Below are 15,290 nucleotides of genomic sequence, written 5' to 3'. Positions count from 1 at the left end.
AATATAACACATTTATTACAGATGACAAAATGTAACAGAAGTAACAAAAGTTTATGAATAAAAACATACAAAGTATGACTTTTCTGATGGTCTCACAATGAGAGCATAACCCTCTTGTATATAAAAAATGTGTTGTATTATAACAATATCCTTCATATTTACAAAATATATTCACATAAAATCATCCCAGAAAATATAGAACTAAGAAGAAACAGGTCTTGTGACACCCTTGTCATTGATTTTATTCTTGGTGCTGAGAGGAAAGATTAACAGTGGGTGTTGTGTTCAGTTTTTGACTGCGTACTGTTCCTTTATATCCTGAGTCCCCCTCTGATAGTTGTGATGACATCGTTGGATTTGGCCTGTGAGGTCTTGATGTGAGCCGCTTTGGTCCTAAAACGGATATAAAATGTCAAATGGATATCATTCATTTGTATTGTCACGGCTACAACCACACTTTTAGTCTCACTTTTAGTCTCTGTTCATGAGAATGATTCTTACCCCAGTCGGCTGACATGCTCTTTCACCCAGTTCTTGTCAGGGTCTGCACACACATCCTTACCCTTTTCAGTGTGGAACCTGGAAGAGACATAAAGCATAAGTTCATATTCAACTCTCTGTTTTTACACTTACAGCATTGTATAATTGTTTGATTGCTAAAACTACAGTACAGTAGGCTATTTATAGTAGCTTTAATGGCATTCTTCTGGCTTTATTACTTGCCATACAATGCAATCAGATACTCCAAAGAAACTCACCTGATGGCAAAGATACGGCAGGTTTCTGATATGGTCTGTAGTGTATAGCCTTCGATAACTGCGAAAGGTGTTTTACGAAGAGTATAACTCACAGCATCCTCTCCTACGACGTGCTGTCAAAAAGGAACAAATGAAGGATTTACGAGGAATGTTGAGAAACACAAAATATTACCTTAATTGTCCAGTTGTTTATTTCTGTATTCAGTAATTAAACACAGAGACACAGACTAAGACACAACTTTCACAGCACAATATTTACGCCGTATAGCTGCAGAAGTTTCCGTAGCAAAGAGCCCCAAAGCCAGTAGCACCAGCAGTACAATCACAGGGGCTCTCATCTGGGCCATTTCTTCTTCTGTGATGCTGTGGTTAGGGATGAGCTGAGTTGAGCTGCCGTCTTGTCTTCAAAGAGAAAGCTTCAGTGGCTGTGTGAGGTCCTACTCTCTATATATACTCCTTCTGCAGGTGGAAACGTCTGCTTTGAGAGTTGAAATAGGCTTTCTTAGCCACCCCTTAATGGCAACGTCCCACGAAAGAATTTCCCCATCACTAACCCACATTGAGCAAGAAAGCGAACAACATTATTCAAAAGACGGACAACAAGGGATGTTTTAACACAAATGTTATTTGTTTATTCAAACATTTATCCTCAGATGGTTAAAATGTACTACAAAGTACAATGAGTTGATACTCTGTCCTATGATTCTTTATGAGCTACTCAAACATATTTCCAAGTGTCAATTTAAATTTTTTACAGTATAGACTATCGAGTGGCGCAGCGGTCTAAGGCACTGCATCTCAGGACTAGAGGCATCACTACAGACCCTGGTTTGATTCCAGGCTGTATCACAACTGCCTGTAATTGGGAGTCCCATAGGGCGGCGCACAATTGGCCCAGTGTCGTCCGGGGTTAGGGTTTGGCCGGGGTAGGCCGTCATTGTAAATAAGAATTTGTTCTTAACTGACTTAAGAACAGTTAAATAAAGTTTAAATAACTTTGGAAGCTTTCAACTTTCCAGCTGAAATAATACATTTGATAAAAATATGATATACATGTCCTAAAGCTAAAATATACACAAATAATACATTATCTGATAAAATTGCTTTAGAAAGGGGCAGAAGACAGGGAAGTCCCCTCTCCCCCCTCCTGTTTGCACTGGCAATTGAACCGCTTGCAGAAAGAATTAGACAGCACCCAAACCAAAGTATCAGTATTGGTAAAAGTGAATATAAACTAAACTTATTTAGAGATGATCTCCTGATATACCTGACCAATACTGAAAACTCAATGCCCCCTTTGCTAAAAATATTTTCAGAATACGTGGAGACATTTTTTTATTTTACAAGAACCAATATCACTCCCTAAAAACACAACCTTATGGAATAATCCTTGAATAGTTTTTCAGAATTCACAGTTAAATTGGACCACATGGAAAACTATAGGCATAGAAACCGTAAATGACTTGGTAATAGGAAATACATGTATTTCCATGACAGCTTTAAAAAGCAATTTTGGATTGGCCAATGTAGATATTGTCAAATACAGTGGGGCAAAAAAGTATTTAGTCAGCCACCAATTGTGCAAGTTCTCCCACTTAAAAAGATGAGAGAGGCCTGTAATTTTCATCATAGGTACACTTCAAATATGACAGACAAAATGAGAAAAAAAATTCCAGAAAATCACATTGTAGGATTTTTTATGAATTTATTTGCAAATTATGGTGGAAAATAAGTATTTGGTCACCTACAAACAAGCAAGATTTCTGGCTCTCACAGACCTGTAACTTCTTTTTTAAGAGGCTCCTCTGTCCTCCACTCGTTACCTGTATTAATGGCACCTGTTTGAACTTGTTATCAGTATAAAAGACACCTGTCCACAACTTCAAACAGTCACACTCCAAACTCCACTATGGCCAAGACCAAAGAGCTGTCAAAGGACACCAGAAACAAAATTGCACCAGGCTGCACCAGGCTGGGAAGACTGAATCTGCAATAGGTAAGCAGCTTGGTTTGAAGAAATCAACTGTGGGAGCAATTATTAGGAAATGGAAGACATACAAGACCACTGATAATCTCCCTCGATCTGGGGCTCCACGCAAGATCTCACCCCGTGGGGTCAAAATGATCACAAGAACGGTGAGCAAAAATCCCAGAACCACACGGGGGGACCTAGTGAATGACCTGCAGAGAGCTGGGACCAAAGTAACAAAGCCAACCATCAGCAAGGGCATTGAAGATGAAACGTGGCTGGGTCTTTCAGCATGACAATGATCCCAAAAACACCGCCCGGGCAACGAAGGAGTGGCTTCGTAAGAAGCATTTCAAGGTCCTGGAGTGGCCTAGCCAGTCTCCAGATCTCAACCCCATAGAAAATCTTTGGAGGGAGTTGAAAGTCCGTGTTGCCCAGCAACAGCCCCAAAACATCACTGCTCTAGAGGAGATCTGCATGGAGGAATGGGCCAAAATACCAGCAACAGTGTGTGAAAACCTTGTGAAGACTTACAGAAAACTTTTGACCTCTGTCATTGCCAACAAAGGGTATATAACAAAGTATTGAGAAACTTTTGTTATTGACAAAATACTTATTTTCCACCATAATTTGCAAATAAATTCATTAAAAATCCTACAATGTGATTTTCTGGATTCTTTTTTCTCATTTTGTCTGTCATAGTTGAAGTGTACCTATGATGAAAATTACAGGCCTCTCTCATCTTTTTAAGTGGGAGAACTTGCACAGTTGGTGGCTGACTAAATACTTTTTTGCCCCACTGTACATGCAAATTAAATCATATTTTGACTTGAAAAAATCCCCAAATTTCAACTTGAATTTTTTTTGCCCGGCATCCCACCTGGGCGAGCCTGACAGGCCAGTGACAGATATAGTGGAGGCAATCAATAAAGTAATAGAGTCGAGGTGAGTCCCATGAATCGCTGATGCGCGTAACGATGGTGACAGGGGTGCGTAATGATGAGCACCAGACGAGGGGGAGCAGACGTGACAAGTAGAAAGTTTACTTTTAATCCGCCTGTGTGTATATTTCAAGACATGGCATATGATGGAACAGTGAGATATCCCATGGGTTGGACGATACTTTTCTTAAATAAACGTATACTTAAAAACGGGAAATTAACCAATCCTCCATCATTAACGCAATGGTAAGGTAAAATGCTTTATTAACTAAAAAATATAAGTGCGTGGGCTACCGAGAAAAACAAAATGGTGCAGTTTGAGGCCATGTGGTGTAAGGTGACGCGGGTATTGGATATGGGGATGTGTGCTAGTGGAACAGTTGGGCCCGACGGGCCAGGCTGTACCCATAGTGGCTGAGTATCTCCCATTTGAGTCCATCGTAGTTAGCCGCTTGTTCGTCATTAAGGTCCATTTTGGGCATTCCCGGAGAGGAACGGGGCCAGCAGACTTACCCACTTCGGCCTTGGCCATCCTTCCCGTAGTGCTGTCCGTTCAAACGTACAGAGGTATGTTTCGATGTCATCGTCTTCCGTTAGCTTGATTAAAAACTGGTTTGGATGCGATTCAGTAGACGCTCCTCCTTGTAGCTTCCTGATTTCCTCAACGTGGCGAACATTTTGTAGCCCTGTTCCTCCAACGTTCGTTCCTGAACCGCCTGTTGTGCTTGTTGGCCCGGACGAACTGAGCTATTAACTTGTCCATGCTGATGCTGCATAAACATCAACCCTGATCTGACCACGTTATCAGAATGCCCGCATTCACCACCACTTGAGGCAGACTAGGGGGTTTGGTCAAGACGTTTACACAGATCAGACACGGACAGAGTTGGGTTAGCTCAGTTTCAAGGGTGTTTATTTAAATAACAAACAAAAAGAAAATAATAGTATTCTCCGGAATACCGTCTTCTGGGCTCCGGGTCTTGCTGTCTCCTGTGGGGAACAATACTGAGCTCCCTCCGTTATCCCTGGGACTGAGCACGACTATACAGTAGCAACCTCTCTTCCCCCAGTCCCCTTTCCCGTGTGCTGCCCTTCCGGCAGCTTTATGGGACTCGTCCAGCTGGTGAGCGATCAGCCCCTTGATTACTCACTAACCACAATCAGCCCCAATTTGTCCTGGCCGGAAAGCCCGTCGAGACCTGGCATGTCCAGCAGAGGGAGCCATCGCCTCGTGATGTAGACTCCGTCTGTCACCAGGCCTCGACGAGTCTTCCCCTGGTGGCTGACCTGTTGTACTCTACAATTAATTAAAATATTATCTGAAAAATCATCGTCAATCAATATTAACGCTATAAATCCTTTGCAATTTAAAACCATTTGATTGTATGAGAGACTGCGAAAACATACTTTTTGTGTTTTGATGATGCCTTTTACATGCACTAAAACACCAACAACGGTTTTCACAGTACTAACAAGAACCCACCAATATTCCGATTGAAGGACCACTTTCGGTGTTTCAGAGTACTTCCATTCTGTTTTGAAATACATTCAGTGTATTATAACACTTACATTGGGGTGACATTCAAACACCCTCCAAACACCAGATCTCAGCTAAGGATGCACTACTTTTCATGGTTTGACTACATGATCATGGTGTTTTGAGTCTTTCTGTTTTAACAGTGCATACAAGGATTACCTTTATAAGAAGCCCTATAAGTGATCCATCCACTGGTGAACTCTCATGATGTAGTGTACTTCACACAGTAACTAGGCCTACACAATATCTTCTCTATCTGCTTTATCTGTTATCTGTCACTGTGCTTTCTATGGTACCTCTTCCTTTCACCACACACAAGATGAAAACACAGGTAAGTATTCTTAGTAAAATATAACACATTTATTACAGATGACAAAATGTAACAGAAGTAACAAAAGTTTATGAATAAAAACATACAAAGTATGACTTTTCTGATGGTCTCACAATGAGATCATAACCCTCTTGTATATAAAAAATGTGTTGTATTATAACAATATCCTTCATATTTACAAAATATATTCACATAAAATCATCCCAGAAAATATAGAACTAAGAAGAAACAGGTCTTGTGACACCCTTGTCATTGATTTTATTCTTGGTGGTGAGAGGAAAGATTAACAGTGGGTGTTGTGTTCAGTTTTTGACTGCGTACTGTTCCTTTATATCCTGAGTCCCCCTCTGATAGTTGTGATGACATTGTTGGATTTGGCCTGTGAGGTCTTGATGTGAGCCGCTTTGGTCCTAAAACGGATATAAAATGTCAAATGGATATCATTCATTTGTATTGTCACGGCTACAACCACACTTTTAGTCTCACTTTTAGTCTCTGTTCATGAGAATGATTCTTACCCCAGTCGGGTGACGTGCTCTTTCACCCAGTTCTTGTCAGGGTCTGCACACACATCCTTACCCTTTTCAGTGTGGAACCTGGAAGAGACATAAAGCATAAGTTCATATTCAACTCTCTGTTTTTACACTTACAGCATTGTATAATTGTTTGATTGCTAAAACTACAGTACAGTAGGCTATTTATAGTAGCTTTAATGGCATTCTTCTGGCTTTATTACTTGCCATACAATGCAATCAGATACTCCAAAGAAACTCACCTGATGGCAAAGATACGGCAGGTTTCTGATATGGTCTGTAGTGTATAGCCTTCGATAACTGCGAAAGGTATTTTACGAAGAGTATAACTCTCACAGCATCCTCTCCTATGCCGTGCTGTCAAAAAGGAACAAATGAAGGATTTACGAGGAATGTTGAGAAACACAAAATATTACCCTAATTGTCCAGTTGTTTATTTCTGTATTCAGTAATTAAACACAGAGACACAGACTAAGACAAAACTTTCACAGCACAATATTTACGTTGTTTAGCTGCAGAAGTTTCCTTAGCAAAGAGCCCCAAAGCCAGTAGCACCAGCAGTACAATCACAGGGGCTCTCATCTGGGCCATTTCTTCTTCTGTGATGCTGTGGTTAGGGATGAGCTGAGTTGAGCTGCTGTCTTGTCTTCAAAGAGAAAGCTTCAGTGGCTGTGTGAGGTCCTACTCTCTATATATACTCCTTCTGCAGGTGGAAACGTCTGCTTTGAGAGTTGAAATAGGCTTTCTTACCCACCCCTTAATGGCAACGTCCCACGAAAGAATTTCCCCATCACTAACCCACATTGAGCAAGAAAGCGAACAACATTACTCAAAAGACGGACAACAAGGGATGTTTTAACACAAATGTTATTTGTTTATTCAAACATTTATCCTCAGATGGTTAAAATGTACTACAAAGTACAATGAGTTGATACTCTGTCCTATGATCCTTTATGAGCTACTCAAACATATTTCCAAGTGTCAATTTAACATTTTTACAGTATAGACTATCGAGTGGCGCAGCGGTCTAAGGCACTGCATCTCAGGACTAGAGGCATCACTACAGACCCTGGTTTGATTCCAGGCTGTATCACAACTGCCTGTAATTGGGAGTCCCATAAGGCGGCGCACAATTGGCCCAGTGTCGTCCGGGGTTAGGGTTTGGCCGGGGTAGGCCGTCATTGTAAATAAGAATTTGTTCTTAACTGACTTAAGAACAGTTAAATAAAGTTTAAATAACTTTGGAAGCTTTCAACTTTCCAGCTGAAATAATACATTTGATAAAAATATGATATACATGTCCTAAAGCTAAAATATACACAAATAATACATTATCTGATAAAATTGCTTTAGAAAGGGGCACAAGACAGGGAAGTCCCCTCTCCCCCCTCCTGTTTGCACTGGCAATTGAACCGCTTGCAGAAAGAATTAGACAGCACCCAAACCAAAGTATCAGTATTGGTAAAAGTGAATATAAACTAAACTTATTTAGAGATGATCTCCTGATATACCTGACCAATACTGAAAACTCAATGCCCCCTTTGCTAAAAATATTTTCAGAATACGTGGAGACATTTTTTTATTTTACAAGAACCAATATCACTCCCTAAAAACACAACCTTATGGAATAATCCTTGAATAGTTTTTCAGAATTCACAGTTAAATTGGACCACATGGAAAACTATAGGCATAGAAACCGTAAATGACTTGGTAATAGGAAATACATGTATTTCCATGACAGCTTTAAAAAGCAATTTTGGATTGGCCAATGTAGATATTGTCAAATACAGTGGGGCAAAAAAGTATTTAGTTGGCCACCAATTGTGCAAGTTCTCCCACTTAAAAAGACGAGAGAGGCCTGTAATTTTCATCATAGGTACACTTTGTACACACAACTATGACAGACAAAATGAGAAAAAAAAATCCAGAAAATCACATTGTAGGATTTTTAATGAATTTATTTGCAAATTATGGTGGAAAATAAGTATTTGGTCACCTACAAACAAGCAAGATTTCTGGCTCTCACAGACCTGTAACTTCTTCTTTAAGAGGCTCCTCTGTCCTCCACTCGTTACCTGTATTAATGGCACCTGTTTGAACTTGTTATCAGTATAAAAGACACCTGTCCACAACCTAAAACAGTCACACTCCAAACTCCACTATGGCCAAGACCAAAGAGCTGTCAAAGGACACCAGAAACAAAATTGCACCAGGCTGCACCAGGCTGGGAAGACTGAATCTGCAATAGGTAAGCAGCTTGGTTTGAAGAAATCAACTGTGGGAGCAATTATTAGGAAATGGAAGACATACAAGACCACTGATAATCTCCCTCGATCTGGGGCTCCACGCAAGATCTCACCCCGTGGGGTCAAAATGATCACAAGAACGGTGAGCAAAAATCCCAGAACCACACGGGGGGACCTAGTGAATGACCTGCAGAGAGCTGGGACCAAAGTAACAAAGCCTACCATCAGCAAGGGCATTGAAGATGAAACGTGGCTGGGTCTTTCAGCATGACAATGATCCCAAACACACCGCCCGGGCAACGAAGGAGTGGCTTCGTAAGAAGCATTTCAAGGTCCTGGAGTGGCCTAGCCAGTCTCCAGATCTCAACCCCATAGAAAATCTTTGGAGGGAGTTGAAAGTCCGTGTTGCCCAGCAACAGCCCCAAAACATCACTGCTCTAGAGGAGATCTGCATGGAGGAATGGGCCAAAATACCAGCAACAGTGTGTGAAAACCTTGTGAAGACTTACAGAAAACGTTTGACCTCTGTCATTGCCAACAAAGGGTATATAACAAAGTATTGAGATAAACTTTTGTTATTGACCAAATACTTATTTTCCACCATAATTTGCAAATAAATTCATAAAAAATCCTACAATGTGATTTTCTGGATTCTTTTTTCTCATTTTGTCTGTCATAGTTGAAGTGTACCTATGAAGAAAATTACAGGCCTCTCTCATCTTTTTAAGTGGGAGAACTTGCACAATTGGTGGCTGACTAAATACTTTTTTGCCCCACTGTACATGCAAATTAAATCACATTTTGACTTGAAAAAATCCCCAAATTTCAACTTGAATTTTTTTTGCCCGGCGTCCCACCTGGGCGAGCCTGACAGGCAAGTGACAGATATAGTGGAGGCAATCAATAAAGTAATAGAGTCGAGGTGAGTCCCATGAATCGCTGATGCGCATAACGATGGTGACAGGGGTGTGTAATGATGAGCACCAGACGAGGGGGTGCAGACGTGACAAGTAGAAAGTTTACTTTTAATCCGTCTGTCTGTATATTTCAAGACATGGCATATGATGGAACAGTGAGATATCCCATGGGTTGGACGATACTTTTCTTAAATAAACGTATACTTAAAAACGGGAAATTAACCAATCCTCCATCATTAACGCAATGGTAAGGTAAAATGCTTTATTAACTAAAAAATGTAAGTGCGTGGGCTACCGAGAAAAACAAAATGGTGCAGTTTGAGGCCATGTGGTGTAAGGTGACGCGGGCATTGGATATGGGGATGTGTGCTAGTGGGTCTGGGCAGATGTGATGTAGTTGATGTTTGTATGATGTTGTCGTTTGTATGTGCTTCTACACCTGCATTGCTTGCTGTTTAGGGTTTTAGGCTGGGTTTCTGTACAGCACTTCGAGATATTAGCTGATGTACGAAGGGCTATATAAAATAAACTTGATTTGATTTGATATGTGTATGTTTTCTATTGTTCATTAAAAAAAATAAAAAATCTTACAACAACAAAATAGTGTCACAGTATAATGCACTTTTGGCCTCATAACCAAATCAAGGCCTATATTCAAACAGAACAACACGTTGGTCTCAAATTCACACCTTTGCAGTGATTTGGGTTCTACATGGAACCCAAAAGAGTTCTACCTGGAAGCAAAAGGGTTTTATCTGGAACCAAAAAGGTTTCTTCAAAGGGTTCTCCTATAGGGACAGCCGAAGAACTGTTTAAGGTTCTAGATAGCACACTTTTTTTTTTTTTATATATACACACTTTTTTTCTAAAAGTGTGTATATACAGTTATCAGATTTTTCAGTTGATCTACCCCAATGGGTAAGGCTATACAGTCATACCAAGGGATTGCCACTGTTTGTGGCCTTTGTGGCCTGGTGAATGGCACATTTGAGATTATGATATTGATCAGATAATAAACTTAGCAAAAAAAAGATACGTCACTTTTTCAGGACCCTGTCCTTCAAAGATAATTCGTAAAAATCCAAATAACTCCACAGATCTTCATTGTAAAGGGTTTAAACACTGTTTCCCATGCTTGTTCAATGAACCATGAACAATTAATGAACATGCACCTCGTTAAGACACTAACAGTTTACAGACGGTAGGCAATTAAGGTCAGTTATGAAAATTTAGGACACTAAAGAGACCATTCAACTGACTCTGAAAAACACCAAAAGAAAGATGCCCAGAGTCCCTGCTCATCTGCGTGAACGTGCCTTAGGCATGCTGCAAGGAGGCATGAGGACTGCAGATGTGGCCAGGGCAGTAAATTACTGTGAGATGCCTAAGGCAGCGCTACAGGGAGACAGAACGGACAGCTGATCGTCCTCGCTGTGGCAGACCACGTGTAACAACACCTGCACAGGATCGGTCACATTTGAACATCACACCTGCGGGACAGGTACAGGATGGCAACAACAACTGCCCGAGTTACACCAGGAATGCACAATCCCTCCATCAGTGCTCAGACTGTCCGCAAAAGGCTGAGAGAGGCTGGACTGAGGGCTTGTAGGCCTGCTGTAAGGCAGGTCCTCACCAGACATCACCGGCAACAACGTCGCCTATGGGCACAAACCCACCGTCGCTGGACCAGACAGGACTGGCAAAAAGTTATCTTCACTGATGAGTCGTGGTTTTGTCTCACCAGGGGTGATGGTCAGATTCGCAATTATCGTCGAAGGAATGAGCGTTACACCGAGGCCTGTACTCTGGAGCGGGACCGATTTGGAGGTGGAGGGTCCGTCATGGTCTGGGGCGGTGTGTCACAGCATCATCGGACTGAGCTTGTTGTCATTGCAGGCAATCTCAACGCTGTGCGTTACAAGGAAGACATCCTCCTCCCTCATGTGGTACCCTTCCTGCAGGCTCATCCTGACATGATCCTCCAGCATGACAATGCCACCAGCCATACTGCTCGTTCTGTGCGTGATTTCCTGCAAGACAGGAATGTCAGTGTTCTGCCATGGCCAGCGAAGAGCCCGGATCTCAATCCCATTGAGCACGTCTGGGACCTGTTGGATCGGAGTGTGAGGGCTAGGGCTATTCCCACCTGAAATGTCCGGGAACTTGCAGGTGCCTTGGTGGAAGAGGGGGGTAACATCTCACAGTAAGAACTGGCAAATCTGGTGCAGTCCATGAGGAGGAGATGCACTGCAGTACTTAATGCAGCTGGTGGCCACACCAGATACTGACTGTTACTTTTGATTTTGTCCCCCGCTTTGTTCAGGGACACATTTTTCCATTTCTGTCAGTCACATGTCTGTGGAACTTGTTCAGTTTATGTCTCAGTTGTTGAATCTTGTTATGTTCATACAAATATTTACACATGTTAAGTTTGCTGAAAATAAACACAGTTGACAGTGAGAGGACGTTTATTTTTTTGCTGAGTTCACGTGATCTGTAAGATAGCAAATAAACCATAATGGCACCACAGAATCCGTAAGAAAACTAGGAATTCAGGTTGAGTGTTGCACTGACGATGATCAAAAACTATAAGCTTACAAAACGTATGACAACTATTGAACTGTTTACATAGACAATATTACATAATGACCTCAGAGCTCTGATGTATGGTCAAAATTCCACACTACCGCCTCCCGAGTGGCGCACTGCTAGCTGTGCTACTAGAGATCCTGGTTCGAGTCCAGGATCTGTCGCAGTCGACCGCGACTGGGAGACCCATGGGGTGGCGCACAATTGGCCCAGCGTCGTCCAGGTTACGGGACGGTTTGGCCGGCAGGGATGTTCTTGTCCCATCGTGCACTAGCGACCCCTGTGCTGGCCCGGGCGCAATGCACGCTGACACAGTCGCCAGGTGCATGGTGTTTCCTCCGACACATTGGTGCGGCTGGCTTCCGGGTTAAGCGGGCATTGTGTCAAGAAGCAGTGAGGTTGGCTGGGTTGTGTTTCGGAGGACGCGCGGCTCTCGACCTTCGCCTCTCCTGAGTCCGTACGGGAGTTGCAGCGATGGGACAAGACTGTAACTACCAATTGGAAGCCATGAATTTGGGGAGAAAAAGAGATAAAAAATTTTACAAAAATAAACAAATACAAATAACAATAATTGTCCACACTATAGGATCCCTCCTAGAACCTGTGGAGAATGGGGGAGTTATGAGGGGAACTTTCATGTGTAACTTTGTTTGGGTAGTGCTGTAAATCTACACAGCACTGAAATACAATACACCGAAAGACAAAGAAAAGTAATATCTTATCTGTTCAATCCAATAGTCATGTCTGTGTGTGACTTGCATGGATGTGGGCTGTTGCATATAGGTTGTCTTGAGGTTATAATATGGTTATTTTCTAGGTCAGAGGAACACATAGAAGTGATGATGTGACAACTAAATAGGTCATTATGAAGTGGTTTTGAGTTCTTCTTCATTTGTTGCATCATAGCTGTCCCTGTGACAACCACAACCTTTTTACCCATGCATATGTCACACAACGCTTGAATTGGGACATTTGATCATGTTCATATGAATACTGAAACATTTAAAATGTTGGTGTTGCTTTAGCACTACAAACATGTATTTGCATGGTTATTACAATGGTAGGTACAATGTGAAAACTGCAGTTAAGCTGTTGTTACATACAACTTAACCTTAAACAACTACCATATGAAAACTCAGCCTGGTCTCAATGACTAGACGTAACATAGTAAATGTAAATCCAGGACACTGAAATTAGTATGATATGTTATGTTCGGGATGGTTACATAAGACAGAAGGTTACTTACACTACCGTTCAAAAGTTTGGGGTCACTTATAAATGTCCCTTGTTTTTGAAAGAAAAGCTAATTTTTTGTCCATTAAAATAACATCAAATTGATCAGAAATACAGTGTAGACATTGTTAATGTTGCAAATGACTATTGTAGCTGGAAACGGCTGATTTTTAATGGAATATCTACATAGGCTTACAGAGGCCCATTATCAGCAACCATCACTCCTGTGTTCCAATGGCACGTGGTGTTAGCTAATTCAAGTTTATAAGAGTCTGCGGTCCAGAGAAGGCAGTATATTTCCAACTATGTAAGTATTTAAACTACATTACAATGCCAGATCATTGTATCAGATTATCTTTGTATCTTATTCGGACAATAGAGTTACATGTATCTATCCAACTTTACTGCCTGCCTAGAACTCTGAACCTGACAAGATGACAAAGCTTCTGGTGACTCTCTCTACACTGCATGTGCTGCCGGTGGCACTGATGACTCTGTGCGAAAGTAGTAAGTAGGACATGAACTGTCATTTATTGTGGGTTTAGTCATATTTTAGTAGAGAAAAGGTTGTGCATTGCTTCTGTTTTGAGCTATGCTTTGTTTGTTTGTTTTTACCCTGAAAACGGCAATCTATTTTTACGATGTCTTTTCTACCAATACGTCTAAATATCTGAGATGCTGTCTGTCTTGTGGAGGTCCACTCGAAGCTGCACAGAATACACAGAGAACGCTATCCCTGTGACGAAACCTGAAAGAGTACAGAATCCAACATGAGACTGGGATCTGCGATCTGCGACATCAATGCTGTGATGTAAGCGTATAGCTACTGTATATTATATTGTCTTTAAACAGCTTCAGTACATAGAAACAGGAAAATAGTTTTTTAGAATGTTCAAGTGACATTATTGGATTGATTGTTGAATCTGATGTAACATTTCTGTCACGTTCTGACCATAGTTCTTGTGTGTTTTTCTTGTTTTAGTGTTTGGTCAGGACGTGAGCTGGGTGGGCATTCTATGTTGTGTGTCTAGTTTGTCTGTTTTTATGTTTGGCCTAATATGGTTCTCAATCAGAGGCAGGTGTTTGGTGTTGTCTCTGATTGGGAATCATATTTAGGTGGCTTGTTTTGTGTTGGGATTTTGTGGGTGGTTGTTTCCTGTCTTTGTGTTTTCTCTGCACCAGATAGGGCTGTATCGGTTTGCCACATTTGTTATTTTGTATTGTTGTAAGTGTTCACAGTTTCGTTTTATTAAACATGTTGAGCACTGGCTACACTGCGTGTTGGTCCGATCCCTGCTACACCTTCTCTTCTCGTGAAGAGGAGGAAGGCTGCCATTACAATTTCTAAATCCACCTCTCCTCTCTTTTATAACAGGTCCACCACCGTGAAGGACAGACTTGTCTGTGCTGACCCCGACAGCAAGTGGGTAGAGGAAGCCATTTAGCACATAAAGTAAGATAAACCCATCACAGTAGCAACACTTTTCCATTTTATTAAACAGTAACACAAAACTGTTTGAACTATATATGATGTTGTAAATGACCAAACATTCTTTTTTCTTCCCAAGGAACAAAAGGACCGCAGCCTGAACGTGATGGCACCCACACAAACAATCTGTTGGGTGATGACAGATATGACACAAGTCTCTTTCCCAGTTATGGTGTCTGTCTGTCCACTGTTAAGAACCACATTTGAATTACGTTTCATTTGTTATTGAATGTGTAGTTGTGGCTGGAAAAAGTACTGCAATGTCAAGATGTAAATGTTCAGTACAAGACGTTATACCGTAGCTATATTTTTGGAATCGTGGTGTGGTTCACTGAATACTCCAGGTCAATGGATACCAACACTGAGCACCAGCTCAACACAAGATAATCTCTCGTTAAAACATCAATATGCGCAAAAATCACCCGCACAGCTGATCTCAATTGCAGCCATTACTGGCCACCATATTATCGCTCCCTACATTTGATGTCGGTGTTTAACTTTAAGTCCTGGTTGCTGCCAACATTTTTCAAGACTATTTATGCCTCTGGTGGGTATTATGTTCAGTATAAATGAAACCTAATATTTGAGCAGACTAAGTCCAAATAGAACTATTTCACATCATTTCATACAATTTAAATAAGGTATTTCCTCATTTACCAGAGAGAATCTACTGTGACAATGTACTCTACACATTTTGTTAATGTAAAGCTTATGTTGGTATACTTACTTGTAATTTCCAAATCA

The 15,290-nt window shown here is 41.3% G+C and overlaps 1 protein-coding gene and 1 pseudogene across 1 annotated transcript; both read right to left on the bottom strand.

The window, feature by feature from the left end:
* Nucleotides 1-311: 311 nt before the first annotated feature.
* On the bottom strand, nt 312-1,105 carry LOC120020536 (annotated as a pseudogene).
* Nucleotides 1,106-5,864: 4,759 nt separating this feature from the next.
* On the bottom strand, nt 5,865-6,660 carry LOC120020533 (C-C motif chemokine 20-like). Its single transcript, XM_038964242.1, has 4 exons — nt 6,573-6,660; nt 6,312-6,426; nt 6,055-6,132; nt 5,865-5,946 (listed from the first exon to the last, which is right to left on the bottom strand). Exons 1-4 carry the CDS (start codon nt 6,658-6,660, stop codon nt 5,865-5,867), a joined length of 363 nt encoding a protein of 120 aa, XP_038820170.1.
* Between the last annotated feature and the right edge of the window lie 8,630 nt (nt 6,661-15,290).

The sequence above is a fragment of the Salvelinus namaycush genome, chromosome 25, assembly GCF_016432855.1.
Source record: "Salvelinus namaycush isolate Seneca chromosome 25, SaNama_1.0, whole genome shotgun sequence".
Classification (NCBI taxonomy): domain Eukaryota; kingdom Metazoa; phylum Chordata; class Actinopteri; order Salmoniformes; family Salmonidae; genus Salvelinus; species Salvelinus namaycush.
Note: the sequence above shows the minus strand (reverse complement) of the source record. Positions and strands in the feature narration are given on the sequence as shown.